The 16,429-nt window shown below is 40.5% G+C and overlaps 1 protein-coding gene across 2 annotated transcripts in view; it reads left to right on the top strand.

Moving 5' to 3' along the window:
• The first annotated feature begins 719 nt into the window (after nucleotides 1-719).
• ADARB1 (adenosine deaminase RNA specific B1) overlaps nucleotides 720-16,429 on the top strand; it is a 171,195-nt gene continuing 155,485 nt past the window's right edge. For both annotated transcript variants that reach the window (XM_032804117.2, XM_075069901.1), the window contains exon 1: nucleotides 720-4,176. In XM_032804117.2, coding sequence (XP_032660008.1) covers nucleotides 4,077-4,176 — 100 coding nt within the window. In that variant the 5' untranslated portion in view covers nucleotides 720-4,076. The remainder of the gene's footprint in view (nucleotides 4,177-16,429) is intronic.

Below are 16,429 nucleotides of genomic sequence, written 5' to 3' on the forward strand. Positions count from 1 at the left end.
CAGCAGCACCTAGCAGTTAGTCCCCATTTTGTAGCTGTGCATTTGATTTTTTCCTTTCTTAGTGTACTACATTGGACTTATTGCTATTGAATTTCATCGTGTTGATTTGAGACTAATTCTCTTATTTGTCAAGGTCATTTTGAATTCTAATCCTGTCCTCCAAAATGCTTACATCCCCTCCCAACTTGGTGTCATCTGCACATTTTATGCCCTCTGCTCCATTATCCAAGTCATTAATGAAAATATTAACTAGTGCTGGACCCAGGACTGACCTCTGCAGGACTACTGTAGCTACGTTCTTGCAGTTTGACAGCAAACCATTGATAACTACTCAAACTACTGATTTTCTGCCAGAATGGATGGTGGTCAGTTTAGGAGGGTGTCTTGGATGTCTTCCTGGGTTCTGTGATGTTGACTTCTCCTTGATGGGACTCAAATGCCCTTCTGGGCTCCTTTGGCCTTTTGGCTCTAGGATTCAGCTGGGAGTGGTGGTGAGGATTTGATCAGTAGTGAGATAGTGAAGTGCTCATATTTAAATAGTCATCACGGGGCATGCAAGTTAATGCTCCATTGAGAGAAATGGGAAAGTTCACACTTATCTTAGTACTAGTTTTCGGCTTTCTGCAGACCCAGGTAGGTATCACTGTTAGTTACATTCATTTAGTTTGAAAGTTTCCTTCTGAACCATAAGGGTTAGAGCCTTCATGAATAATAATAATAATAATAATAATAATAATAATAATAAATCTGAGATTCTGGAGACCAAGATTGCAATCTTAGGGAGGGGAATTGCATGATTGATGACCTACTCAACTTGAGCCTGAATAATTTTTATCAGAGTTTTAGGAAAATGTGAAGATGCCAGTGAGAGAATGCACAATAAAAGAAAACATCATCTGAAAGTGTATGCCTATCAAAATACATTCTATCAAAATAGTTTTTCAGTTACTTAAGTCATCTGTTCATTTTTGGTAACATGTTGGCTACCAGTTGGCCAAAGCTTACCTTACCATAAAATTATGATCTGTAGTTGTGTGTGTGTGTGTTGGTGAGAAAGATGGGAATGACATGTGTTTCATAGTGACAGAATATTGTGGTAGGAAAATGTAGGGCAGCCGCTGAATAATTTAGTCTCACTGTGTGTGGGGTCCTATGTAATCCCTCTGATAGCATGTGTTATCTGCTCCTGGAGTATTTTGGACTATGTAGGGGATAAGAGTTTACTATTGCTATTAGTTATTCCTTTAGTCTGATGTGGGTATAGGACCTGTTATCAAACCTTGTTGAATTACCAGGCATGGGGGTTCAGTATATTTTCACATGCTATAAACCCTGTTTTCTTCAGTGCATGTAATTTTCTAGCCTTTTTGTAGACAATGTTAATGTTAAATGTCCAACACGCAAAAGTTAGAATCTGTGTGTAGTGTTAATTCATTTATGTAAAACAAAGTGTCTGTATACCTACTCATGTTTATACTATGTTCTTCAAGTGATTGCTCATGTTGATTCCAAGTAGGCTGTGGAGCCCCCTGAAGTTGCGTTTTCATGGAGGTGTATATAGGTCCCTGCCGACCCACCGCCTCTTCAGTTCTTCCTTACTGCCAGTGATGATCGTTGGAGCAGTTCCTCTCTTGCTAACAGCAAGCAATCCCCAAGTGGACTTTTTTCACACTGTTATCTGTAAATAATTAAAATTTTAGGGTTAGTTAGTTCAAATAGTCTAGTTAGTTTCATTCCCAGGCGGCATCTGACTCCAAGCCCAGTACTTTGGTGCGGAGTGTGCTGGCCTCAGTAAGAGAAACCATGGTGCCAAGAAAGCTCTCTGGCTCCAGGGATTCTCGACACCGCCATTTCCCAGCGCTGAAGACTTCCTCCAGTGCAACTGTCCGGCACTGTTCCCTTCACCGGTGCTGCACAAGAGGAAGAAAATGGTGAGAGGTCTCTCTCCCACTAAAGTAGTGGAGCGAGGAAGCACAAGAGGGGGGTGTCCTGTGCTGGGACACCCTGCTCCGGCTCCAACTCAGTTGGCACGGTTGACTCCAGCCTCACTGGGAGGTCTGTTGTGTCCAGTTCTAGTGGACTCCTCAGTGTGGGAGAGCCAGGAGGAGGACATAGACCTTCCTTCTACACTGAACACTTTTGAAGCAGCTAGGGACCTCATTGCGATAACGATTCAGTCATTGGCAGCGCAAAGAGGCACCATGCCCTCTAGGCGCAAGCTGATGACGATGAGGCACCACTCATCCTCACCTTGACACTGCTCCCTGGCACTGTCTCATTCTGCACCCCTTGGTTGCTGAGGTTGGAGTCCTCATCTGACTTGGAGGTGTAATCGCCTCTAGGCGAAACCAGCACTGTTCCCCGGTGTCACTCGAGGCAAGAGGAAGGGCAGCTGCCACCCATGATGTCCTGGCCTCCCTGGTGGCAGGCGCTGGCTCAATGGCCCTTCTGGACCCAGTGGGCCTACCACCAAATCCAAGGTCCAGGGTCCAGATCCTTGTCAGTGCCTCGGAGGCATGGGTCCCTCCATCATCGACTTCAGTAGCCTGGGAACCTCTGCAAGGGCAGGAGATGGGCACACAGGTTGACAGAGACAGCTGCGGGACCTGGCACTGGGGGCGGTACTGAGACGGGTGCGGGCCTGGGAAGCAGCACTGCCCTCTGCACGACATAGGGTGTTTCAATGCAAGGAGATCTCCACGAACCAGAGGGGCAGGAAGACTCAGTACCCCTGCGGGCATCTTCCTCGTGCTTCCCAGATGAAGCGGTGGCGGACACCACCACGCTGCCTGCCATGGATCCCCGGGCACACCAAGAGTTGCTCAGGAGGGTGGCTCAAAACTTGAGCATGCACGTGGAGGAGGTCTCAGAGGAGACTGACCCTATGGTGGATATTCTGTCCCTGAAGGTCCTTCAAGGGTGATTTTGCCCCTCATTTAGACTATTCATAACACCAGTAAAGTGTTGTGGCAAACACCTGCCTCTCTTCCCTCCATGGCGAAAGGGGTAGAGAGAAAATATTTTGTGCCTTCCAAGGAGTATGAGTACTTGTTTTTCCCATCCTCATCCGGATACTCTGGTGGTGGAGGGGGCCAACCAGAAAGAAAGACAGAGACAACTGGGGCCAACCCCTAAGCAAAGAGTCCTATACAGACCGCCATGAAGGTTCGACTCCAGGGGGCTCCACAGCTGACCCGATGGGTACCGCTATGGAAAAACCTTCCGGCTACTGTGCACACGGCGCACAGACACCTACTTAGAATGGACATGAGCAACACATCTCGAAGAACAAGTTTCAAAAGGTATGTAATCATTTTTTTACAGCTATCCATATATACACATAATATATGCATATTTATTTGTGTAAAATATAAACATATACATATCTGTGTGTGGTATAGAAAGTCGAAAGCTTAAACTACACTAGTGCTGCATTAAGTTGGGACAGTTAAAATGACTCAACAAAAGTCAAAATGAAGATTCATGCGTGAACCTTAATATGTTGCTTATGCCTATTGTGTAGTGTTTTTGTTTTTCTTGCCACATTATAGCTTTAATATATTGTTCAGATAATTGCTATAAAATATAAAGGAAGGGGTGCAGTCTGAGTTAACCTTGCTGTTTTGGGTTTTCTTGCTTAATTTTTCTGTAACAGTGATACAGGTTATTTCCATTTTATAATGGTGAAAAGAAAAGACAGACTGTAACTAGTTGGTGTGTTGTTGCTGTCCTTATCTCTGGAAATACATGTTCAGTTTAATAAACCTGTCCCTCCTTGTGCTCTCATTTTCCAAACAATATGTAAGGGTTAACTGTCACATGTGCCTCTTGCGGATAGTAGGAATGAACTGCAGTGTTTAGTGTACTGTGCAGTTAATCCTGCAGTTTGATGAATGGACCTTGAATAGACAAGGAGCGTTTGTAGTCCTGACATGTTAACACAGAGTTAACTGTTCTCATTGCTTCTATGACTTACTGAAATAAATCACTGTATTAATACAGTGAGTTATTGAGACAGAGCGAGATTTAGCACTCTGGAAACCTGAGCTGACTGTGGATTGTAGCACTTAGCCTGCATGGCATCTCTGCTGGCTGGGACTTTGAACATGGGGTCCTTCTTCAGCATTGTGAGGCGTCGCTATAAAAGAAGGCGTAAGAAACGTTCTGAGAGGAAAGGTAGTATATTAATTTTTGTACTATCAAAACAGAATAGCAGCGAGCTTTTATAAATAGAAAAATGCATTGTAGAAATGTTTTCAGATTATACTGAAATGTAAATACTAAATACATTTTTTTCATACATATCTTTAAAACAATAAATTCTGTAACACCTTTTTTATTATGTTTGAGTATTGAACACCAAAAGCAATAAGCTTCAAATGGAAATCAATTTTCCAATATATTTCACTTTGCTTCCAGGCTTTCAAAATTCAAAATATTTTTTTTTTAGACAAATGTGGAAGTCTTAAAGTTGCACAGCTTTTTGTATTTTACTGCTTGTTTTATTCCTAATGAATTGTTTCATGTGTCAGACTGTAAGCTGTCTGTCTTGTCACTGGATATTCATTAATCAGTTCATGAAATGAGCTTTTTCTGGCTTTAAAATTAGCCTATCTTGAACAGCAAGTATAAATCAAGAGCTACTAAAAGTCTCCTTTATCTTTTAGCTAAACTTGTAAGAAATCTGTAAAGTATTCAAACTATTAAAATCTCATTTAGATTGCATTACTATTCACCTAGCTACACCTTTGCTGTTTAACACATTTAGATTAAGTAAAGAAGGAATTCTTTTATTCCTTAAAATCTGCCAACTAGTTACATATCTCTTGAAAACAAAGTCCATTATTGAGAACCCTGGTATAGGGTTGTTATAATTTCTTTAAGAATTTTATACTGTTTGTATCTTTGTATAATTGGAAAATACTGAATTGTCTCTGGAGAATAATATGATATCTGGAAAAACAGAACATTTCATATATGGCACTTCATAAAAATATAGAAACCGTATAGAAAGATGTAATTCCGCTGCTGTAAATGTTATTTTTCTGATTCCATTTGTATCTGTGAATATCTGTAACTCTTCTGGATGTCATTTTTGTATCTGGTTGATCGATATGGCTGGCATGTAATGTATTTAGAATTGCAAGCATTCTTGTCAAATGCTGCTATTTATATTTTAGAATATGGCAGTAGATACAGCCCTTTACAGATGACATTAACCACAGTAACTGTATTTACTTACCATATCTATTTTGTGTTTGTGATTAAATATATCAAGCAACTCTAATACAGTGACCATATTATATCTGAAAAATATAGCAGAAGGCTTTACTAACTGAAGCAATATCTCTAGGGAAAAATAATGGCTTTGCAAACTGGAATTAGGTTTTTCATTATTTAGATTCCATAAGTGGTAATGAATTTGTATAAAAACTGAGTAACTCAACCCAAATCAGTAACAAAATTGGGTATACTAAGTGCTGGCATGTTGGCTATATCTTATGGTTCCTTTACCTTACTACAAATCCCCGCTAAGCAAATAACATTTACATTTTTTCTTGACTCTTGTCTTTTCTTTGAAAATACATTTTTTCAGAGTGCTTTCAAAGTTTAGTATTCAAACATTATGGATCATATTTTAGAACAGGCAGTAGGGGAAAATTAAGGGGAAGGCTAAGGGCCGCATCCAGACAACTTAAATGGACTTTGGATCTTGCCTATAGTGAGAAGATGATGATCTGACAAGACAACTTGAATCTAGGTAGGACTCCGCATTTTGTCACTGGACAAATTTCACTAAAAATCACTCACTAATAAAATAGATCATTTTTAGTTTTGATTCTAGTACATGTAAGTATTACTGATCTTTCAGGTTCTGAAAGCTCTCTGGGTTAGTAGTGGCTTAGTAGGATTGCATGAAGTGCATATTCCCTATTCACATACATTCAAATTGATCCTGAAATGTTTTTTTATTAAGTTCCTTAAAATAAAATGTGAACATTGTATTGGAAAGGCCAATCAAGCTGTTAGTTTTTTCTCTCATGTGTCCCATCTTTTAGATGTATTTAGAAAAAAAATATGTTTATCAAAGTAGGCTGGTGACATGATCCAAGAATCTTGTAAAATAATACATCTGTTTTAGCCACACTAGAGCTGTATGGAAGGAATATTTAAGCTCTGTGAATAACTGTATAGGGATGAAGAAATGAAACAGTTAAAAGATTAAAGCTTCAGTAAATAAAGTGCTATAGAAGATAGACTAGTTAAGGATTCAACAAAAAATGCTTTTTACCAAATCAAAAAAAAAAAAAAAAAGACAGAGATTTCTAAATCCCTTTAGAGACCTGCTAACAAGACTAGATGTATTGTACAGTGTTTTGCAAATAATGTTAGGGATTTCTAAAGAGCCAAATTTTGGTTCCAGTGAATTCAGTGGATGTCTGTCATTAACTTCAGTGGGGCTCAGATTTGTCTAAACGTGCCCTTTGGTTCTAGGTGTAATTCTTCATATTCCAGTAGCTGGTGATGTTTTTATTCTGTTCTTGAACATTTGTTTACATTTGACACCAATGAAGTGAAAATGTGAATTTCACAAGGTGGATGTTTTTTGTTCTTATATAATTAATAAACAGTAATTTAGATTGCTCAGTCTTTTAAATGCCAAATTAATCTACCAAAACATTTTTATATTTTAGGAGATTGTTACAAAATAGTTAATTATTTAAGTAATGTGATTGATTAGAAGACATGATAAATCAAAATGTTGTTCTTCAGAATGTAATCTGAATCAGATTTGCTAGTGGTTTGAAAATTGATCAAGTTCAGGTTTGTTCAAAAGGGAAGCTGATTCGGGATGGTGGATGGCTTAATTTTAGACTTCTGTTTCTGAAACCTGTAATCCAGCTTTCCCAATGTCTGTAGCACCTGCTAGCTACTGTTCTCAGTGGGATCTGTTGAGTGCTGAGCCGTCATGAAAATCTAGCCCTTATGGCCCAATCCTGTTTCGACTGAGGCTGGTAGAAAAACTCCCATTGACTTCGTTGGGAACCGGAAAGCAAAATTAGACCTGTAGTCATACATATTTTCTTAAACTATGCTCTTTACAGTCCTGCTGTATTAATTTCAGAGATCAAGAGTTAAAGGGTGTTGTAAAATCTGTTCAGGGTCCAACGTGAAACAGCGTTACAGAGGTTTGGATTTTTTTTTTCTACATAGGCCTTGGTTTCACTTAGTTCCTTGCCAAACACCCAAAAGCATTAATTCAAACATTGAAATTTTATTGTTCAAACACAAGAAAGAATAAGCAATTAAAACAAACATATATTGAAACAGGGAAATTGACTGATTATGGAAAACAAGCGATCATAATTTTTAAAATCTTTCTCCGTTTTGGAGGCAGAAAATCAGTGTGTCATTTTCAGAACAATCTGTCTCTGGTGAAAAGGAAAAGGATTAATTCTACTTTTAGTCCTGATGTTTAAAGTGCATTCACTTCTCCGGTTTCTAACAAACACAGCAGAGAGAGGATCGAAAAGATGGGGGAAATATAGCTTTTGTTGATGTTTTTGGAACAGTGACTAGTCAGTCACAAATGCATGCTTTGGCTGGCAGGTCAAATACAGCACCTGTTACTTGGACCCTGGTTCCCATTCCAGTCAGAGATGTCATCTGATTTCATCTTTTCTTCTTCGATAGTGCTGGATTGTGGTCATCTCATCATGCTGTGCTGAGGTAATGCAATTGATTTCAGGATTTGATGGAAAGCCTAGAGAGAAAGATGGGGTGGAGGTGGAGGGACCAACATAAGAGTGAAGGGATGGGGGTGGAGGGACCAACATAAAAGGAAGGTAACAGAACAGGCGCTTATGTGTCTTTGTGGTACTAGTAATTAGGTATCCCCACTGATGGGCTGGGAAGTGGATGTCATGAAGATGTGATGTTTGCAGTGTTGTAGCTGTGTTGGTCGGAGGTTATTAGAGAGACAAGATGGATGAAGTAACGTCTTTTTATTGGGTTTAGCTTTAAAGCTTGTCTCTTTTGCCAACAGATGTTGGTCCAATATTACCTCACCCACCTTTTTATCTCATGATCATGTAGTGATTTTCAGAACTCACTAGTGAACAAAGTTCTTTGAACAGGAACAAGGCCTAATGGCCTTCCTCTCAGGAAGAAAATCTTTGGTCTGCTTATTCTGTCTTGGGACCAGGGAGTATGAGACAAGATGGGCTAGTATACAAGGTGGGATGAGAGATGATAGTGGTTTTTTTCAGTCTCTTTTTAAGAATCCCAAAATGGATAAAAGTGGGCAGCATAGTTCATCCCCCTTATTATTTTATCCACCAATTAGGGTTAATATTTGCCGCACCCATTTTGATTCATTAATTTCCAGCGCCACATCTTCTATTTTTACCAAGTATGATTTAAACAGTCCTTGAATCATATCAGTAGCCCCTTCTTGTTTGAACAAATCCATTTTCTCTGTCTAGTTTTCTTATGCTTGTTCATAACATTCATAATTGAAAACAACTTGACCTTTTTTCCATAGTTAATTTTCAGACAGACAAAAAGTTATATATTGTGTCATTTTATGAACTTTCACTGACTTATAGAATCACAGGACTGGAAGGGACAGTGAGAGGTCATCTAGTCCAGTCCGCTGTGCTCATGGCAGGACTAACTATTTTAATAAAGTATGCAGCACTACGCTTACTATTGCTGTTTCAAAAAGATCAGTGTCCCATTGTGCCTGGTCCTATATAACTAAATAAGACAGTCGTCGTCCCAGAGAGCTTATAAATCAGATGTTAAACAGGACATAACAGGTAGACAAAATAGACAAATGTGGATGGGAGAGGGATGAGGTAACAATAAAACAAGTTATTATAAAAAGCAGAAGTCAGATCTTGCCACTTGCCTAACTTTTTTTTATTGGCGTGCTGAGAAGTGTTACAGGAAATTAAAACGAATAGTCAATTAGCAAACTAAATGAAGCAAAATACATTTTGTGTGCATTATTCTTTTTTGTTTTGTTCAGCTGTTACTTCACAAAATTCATGAATTCCCAGTAGGTCTACCAGTGGTTAGGAGGAATTAATGAGGTTCTAGTATAATTTATAAACCCCTTGTTCTAATGAATATGTTGTCACATTAAATATTGTAATGTTGCTGAGCACAATTAGAACTAGAATATTTTGAGGCTTCTTTGTGGTATGAAAGTGTTACTCAGATAATTCCATTGTTTAACTATATTTTATGTTAAATGACAGGCTTCAAAATATTAAAATATGGACAAGTTATCAACATTTTTAAAAGATCAGATATCTATCTATGTATGATTGGTTGTATCTTCATTCAATCATTAAAACATTTCAAAATGTACGGTTATGTAATTGAGATAGTAATTAATTCACAGTTTGAAGCATGTTTTCCTTCCATTAGAAAACTTACTTTCCTCTTTATTATATTTTAAAGAGTCTCACTTAACTCCTTGGGAGCAGTGAACTTTTGAGTGCATGCTGAAATTGTATTCTTCGAGTGACTGTCTGCATACTCCCAAGCACATGAAATCAGATTATTTTGAATAGCCGTGTGCGTGGGGCATGCACTTGTATCCTGAGTGCTGTCTTACTCCCTATAGCTGAGGGCATAAAGGGTGGTGTCACTGCAACCAACACTCACTTTCTTCTTACCACTCTTGTCTTTGAGACTGAACCCTGTAGTTTTGCTTTGAGTAAGTAGTTTAGTTGTTCTTCAGTTTAGAAAGTTTATTAGTTTTAACTCAGAACTGATAAATTTTTTATTTGCCAATTAACTTAGTTGCTTAACTTTTAGAGCAGCATGGTGATAGGATTTCCTGCTATATGAGGATGTTTCCCTGGTATAGAACACACTGCACGAGAGTCTACCCCCTTCTCCTCCCGAACAGAAGCCCAAAGTGTCTGATCCTAAGGACTAGTCTACAGTAGAAGCACTACAATGATGCAGCTGCGCTGCTGTAGTGCATTAGTAAATACACTCTCTGCCAATGGGAGAGGGCTCTCCCGTTAATATAATAACTCCACCTCCATGAGAGGCGGTAGCTATAGTGGCAGGAGAAGCTCTCCTGCTGACATAGTGCTGTCCTCACTGGTGCTTAGCTTGGAGTAACTTACGTGAATTACATCACCCTGGGGTGCGAATAAGTTATACCAAAGTAAGCTTTTGTGTAGACCAAGCCTAAGTCATTGGGCTTGAAGATCTGCCTGTCCTGTGATGCTGCTATGCCTATCAATAGTGGGCATTCCCAGTGCCTGCTGTGCCTTCGTGAGGGCTATGCCCTGGCACACTGCTTGATCTGTAAGACCAGGAAGGTGAACTGAAGCTCTTCTTCAGTGAAAGATCCAGGCAAGCCTTACAGATGTGGGAAGACTAGCAGAGAAACTTCATGTGGACAGCACCTTGTTAGCTGAGATGCCTCTTCAGGCTCCTGGGCTGCGTTGCATAAGCCCTACTTATCAGCTGAAGAATGACACACTCAGAGGAGGTACAAGCAGCATCACTATGGAGGATAGAGCAGCACCGATCCCCTCCTCAGGACAGAAAACCTCAGACTCATGGCTGCTGAGATCTTAAGGTAAAATCTCTGCCTGGCTCAAAAGCAGTGCTGCTTGGTAACAAAAAGAAGTCTTTGTCCTTGCACTGAGCAAGCTGATGCCAAGCCTTCTACACCAGCTCTGCTAACCTGAGTAATGGTGCACCCCACAAAGATCCTGCACTGTTCACCTCCTTGCACTGTTAGTCTTCTGTTCCAGCAATGCACAAACACTCTGTGCGGCATTGCTACCATACATAGCGCTGAGACACCTCTGTCGATTGTACCAAACACTGAGCAGAGTGCGCTGGAGAGATCCGCGAGTCCTTTTGAGGAGGCTTAGTCTTTGTCCTGTCTCTCAGAGGCTCCTTCCTGGAGCGTGTCACTTCCAGATCACCGGGCACAATGAAGGCTGCCAGAGAGTCTAGGGGACTCTGAGAGGAGCAGGAAGGTAACTGGGAACTCTCAGGATCACCCACCTGATATTCACCATAGCCCTCCTACTACCCAATACCAGTTTTGACCATATTGGTCTAATGTGTAATTTTGATTACAAATTAACCAAACCTTCAAGCCTCTTCAGAGAGAAGAATATTGATTAGTCTGTTATCGTTAAGAAGTTCTTCCTCGAGAGGGAAGAAAGGGTTGGTTCTGTTCAATCTTTGAGCAGGGTGCTAGTCAACTTTCTGCTTTAACAAAACAGCACAGACACAAGGAGAGAAGAGAGGCTAGTGAAAGCTAGAGGCAATTACAGTTTTGTTGTTCTCAGGATACAGGGTAGCTAGTCTGTCAGGAACAGATTTGGGCTGGCAGTTCACGTCCAGCTGTAGTCACAAGTGGAGTTGAATTGGCATGATCTCCTCTCAAATCACCTAGTTGGTTGTAGTATTCCAGTGTCAGGTACACAAGGCTGGACAAGGACAAGGGAAGATTAACAGATAATACGTAGACTCCAGACCAATGGCCGACAACGATACAGGCCTAGACGAATGACAGCAACTTTTACCATGCTGGGTCCTCTATTCGGGTCACCAACGTGTTCTTAGGGTCCCAAGTGATATGTTAGGACGTGATAGTGATGATGAAACCTTCACCTCTAGCTTCAAATTCCCTTTTAAGGAATCCCAAAAAGGATCGATGGGTGGAATAGCTCGTCCTCTGATTAGTTTGTCTAACTGATCATTAAAGTGAGCTTTCTATGTGTGTCTTTAAAAAGTTTTCATACAGCTCTGAGTATTTTCACTTTTGGCACTGTACCTGTTTTATACTATTTAACATAAATGAAGTTATAATGTTGTGAAGGACACATGTTAAGTAGGCTTATACCAGATAGGCATAGATACCCATTCGACAAGATGGCCTGACTACAAATTACATGTGGCAGCAGATATAAAAAGACAATCCCGAAAAAGACATGGATTACAAGAACCTTCTTATAAGAGGCCAGGCATACAGCAGTAACAGAGCAATTCAATTGACCAGCAGGATACAAGCGGACGGAAAAATACACTTTGCATGTCAGGTTAACTGTCAGAATACCCCATTTCGCAGTTACAAGAAGGTGTGAGTAGCGTAGGGGACGAAGATTAATTGAGGGAAAATTTAGAGCTTTAGTTTTGTAATGACCTAAACCAACTCCAGTCTTCTGAAAGGTTGTACCGCCCTGGTACTATGAGAAGTGTTTCGAGAAGCACTCCGCAACCCTATGCCAATCAGCAGGCAAGGTACCATGTGATTCTCCCAGTCATGCAAACCCAGCTATCTATGCGTCTAATGATTGAATTACCCATAACTATTACCTGTCTTTCTAAAAACTGGAAGCCTTATGTGTATAAAATCAGATTCTTTTGAATAGTTATGGGGCTGCACCGTGCTCCAAGTGACACTCAGTCCCAACAGCTGTGATCATATAAATGCAGGGCAACACAACCGCCAGTCCAGTGTCCTTCACTAGAATTCCCAAGGGGTAGGAACTCTGGATCAGCAGGAATGGAGGGCAAACTCTGGAGTTCATGCATGCAAATCTCAAAGCAACCGCAGTTACTTACAATAACGTGTTCTTTCTTCCAAATGAATTGTTCACACCTGCGTATTCCTCTCTGGGTGGACAACAAGCAGTTACCCCTAGTGGCCGAGAGGTGGGGTAGACTAGGCGTTGCTTGTAGAATGAGTATAGGACTATCCCCTCAAAATTAAAATTTGACGCAGCTTGCATCAAGGAATAACAACATGGTAAATAATGTGGATCAACCCTCGCTGCTGGTTAGAATATTTCTGATCACAGAAAGTTACCAAGCAGGCCACAGGGGCTCGCCTGAGCCCTAGAAGAATGATTCAACTGTCCAGGTGGGTATTTACGCCAAAACCTGGAAAGTGTTCAATGACACAGCGTGAGGACCCAGTGACCTCTGGCTGTCCCTTTACCGTTTCAGCAAATGCACTGAAGAGTCTAAGGTGGTACACATGAGTGACTTGGTCCTGTCCAAATGAAGTTCTCACAGACGTCCAATGCTTGAAGTCTCATTTTGCTTGCAGGGTGGGGGAGGAATGTGGTTTAGGGAAGACAAGCAGGGGTTGGGGCGAGGAAATTGATATGGGAGTTTGAAAACCATCCTGTGATGGGTTGGATCAAAGAAACCCCCTTGGACTCGCCAACTGAATGTGCTGAGACTACCTCTAAGCCGTTTTCCCTGCCAGCTTGCGATTCCAGTACCTTGCTGGTTGTGCCATAAAAAGACAAGCTAGCCTGCTACAAACCACAGACCCAGGTCCTGAACACGTCGCCCCACAAAGCTGGAAACCACAGCTTAAATTGATAAACAAGCATAAGAAGTGCTCCTGTCTCCAGCACTCAAACCCTAGCTCCAATGGGGTCCAAACCCCAAATAAATTTGTTTATCTGTATAAAGGTTATACAGGGTAAAACTCACAATTGTTCGCCCCTAATAACCTGATAGAGAGATATGCACAGCTTGTTCCCCCCCCACCCCCCCCCGTGATATTAATACATACTCTGGGTTAATTAAGTAAAAAGTGATTTTATTAAATACAAAAAGTAGGATTTAAGTGGTTCCAAGTAATAACAGACAAAACAAAGTTAATTACCAAGCAAAATAAAACAAAAACACGCAAGTCTAAGCCTATGCAGTAAAAAGTAAATGCAGGTAAATATCACCCTCAGAGATGTTCCAATAGGTTTCTTTTACAGACTAGACTTCCTCCTAGTCTGGGTCCAGCAATCACCCTCACACCTGTAGTTACGTCCTTTGTTCCAGTTTCTTTCAGGTATCTCCTTGGGGTGTAGAGGCTATCTTTTATACCAGCTGAAGACCAAATGGAGGGGTTTTCCCAGGGGCATATATAGTCTCTGTCTTGTGGGTGGAAGCCCCTCTCTCCCCCTGTGTAGAATCCAGCTACAAAAAGGAGTTTTGAAGTCACATGGGTAAGTCACATGTCCATGCATGACTCAGTTTTCTACAGGACATTCCCAGGAAAGCTCAGATGTGGATTGGCGTGTATCAAGGTCCATTGTTAACCAATTACTCCCAATTACTTGAATAACCCCTTCACACTATGTTGACCAAATCTGCCTTCGGTGCTTTCTACAGCAAACACTTTAAATACAAGCATAGAGCCAACGCTCATAACTTCAGATATAAAAATGATACATGCATATGACTAGGATGAATACTCGCAGAAGAACATAACCTTTGCAAAGATATGTGACATGGCATATCTAGCATAAAACATATTCCAGTTGTCATATTTACACTCATAAGCATATTTATATAAAGCATTATGGGGTACAACATCACACATTCTAGCCCTAACCACCCAGAAACATCAGGTGAGCCCTGAGAGCAACTGTATATAAGACTCTACATGGGGGGCCTGCCATAAGGCCCTGAGTCTCTCCTATCCTAACTGATATAATGACCACCAAAAAAGCAGTTTTCATCCACAGCTGGTAAAGAGAACAAGTAACTAATGACTTAAAAAAGGGAGGCTCCATCAGAGCAGCCAACACCAAACTGAGGTTCCAGGAAAAGATGTCTTGAACTGAAGCAGGTACCAAAGGTGTACCTACCTCCTATATGCTGTCATTTCTCTTTGGATTGGATATTTCCCCTGTAGCTGGGAAAACACCTCAGCAGCTGAACACTGTAGCATTTAATTTCAGAAAGGGGAACTACACAAAAATGAGGAAGTTAGTGAAACAGAAATTAAAAGGTACAGCGACAAAAGTTAAATCCCTGCAAGCTGCGTGGAAACTTTTTAAAGACACCATAACAGAGGCTCAAATTAAATGTTTACCATAAATTAAAAAACATAGTAAGAGAACCGAAAAAGGGCCACTGTGGCTAAACAACAAACTAAAAGAATCAGTAAGAGGTAAAAAGGGATCCTTTAAAAAGTTAAATCCTACTAAGGAAAATAGAAAGGTGCATAACTCTGAGAAATGAAGTATAAAAATATAATTAGGAAGGCCAAAAAAGAAATTGAGGAACAGCTAGTCAGAGACTCAAAAAGTAATAGCAAAAAATGTTTTAAGTACATCAGAAGCAGGAAGCCTGCTAAACAACCAGTAGGGCCACTGGACAATCAAGATGCTAAAGGAGCACTCAAGGAGGATAAGGCTATTGCGCAGAAATTAAATGAATTCCTAGCATCGGTCTTCATGGCTGAGATGTGAGGGAGATTCCCAAACCTGAGCCATTCTTTTTAGGTGACAGATCTGAGGAACTGTCCCAGATTGAGGTGTCATTAGAGGAGGTTTTGGAACAAACTGATAAATTAAACAGCATTAAAACACCAAGACCAGATGGTATTCACCCAAGAGTTCTGAAGGAACTAAGATGTGAAATTGCAGAACTACTAACTGTAGTCTGAACCTATCATTTAAATCAGCTTCCGTACCAAAGACTGCAGGATAGCTAATGGTGATCAAATTTAAAATGGCTCCAGAGTGATCCCAGCTATTACCACTGGTAAGCTCTTGACTTCAGTACCAGGCAAACTGGCTGAAACTATAGGAAAGAACAATTTTCGTAAACTATAGTTGTACATAATTTTGTTGGGGAAGAAGTCACAGAGTTTCATAAAAATCATGCTCACCAAATCTACTGAGAATTACTTTGAGGAGGTCAACAAGCATATGGACAACGGGGATCCAGTAGATATAGCATTATTAGAATTTTCAGAAGCGTTGACAAGGTCCCTCACCAAAGGTTTTAAGCAATGTAAGCCTGCTCGTGGATAAGAGGGGCGGTCCCTCTCGTGATCGGTAACGTTAAAAGATTGGAAAACCAAAGGGGTAGAATAAATTGTCAGTTTTCAGAAGGAGAGAGGTAAATAGTTTTGTCCCACAAGGGTCTGTACTGGGCCCAGTCCTGTTCAACTCATAAATGATCTGGAAAAAGGGGGTGCAACTTCAAGTGGGCAAAATTGTCCAGGCAGACGAAAAGTGCTACAAAAGGATCTCAGAAAACTGTGACTAGGCAACAAAACGGCAATGTTGATCAAATGAAAATTAATGAACATTGGAAAACATAAACCCAGCTATACATATAAATAATGGGGTCTAAATTAGCTGTTACCACTCAAGAAAAAGAATTGAAGATAGTTTCTCTGAAAACATCCGCCCACTGTGCAGTGACAGTTAAAAAGTGAACAGAAGTTGGGAATCGTTAAGAAAGGGATAGATAATAGGAGAGAAATATCATATTGCCTCTATATAAATCCATGGTACGCTCACATCTTGAATATGCATGCAGATGTGGTCGCCCCATCTCAGAAAGATATATTGGAATTGGAAAGGTTCAGAAAAGGGCAACAATGATTAGGGTTTGGAACAGCGCC

This window comes from Chelonoidis abingdonii, chromosome 10 (assembly GCF_003597395.2).
Source record: "Chelonoidis abingdonii isolate Lonesome George chromosome 10, CheloAbing_2.0, whole genome shotgun sequence".
Lineage (NCBI taxonomy): Eukaryota > Metazoa > Chordata > Testudines > Testudinidae > Chelonoidis > Chelonoidis abingdonii.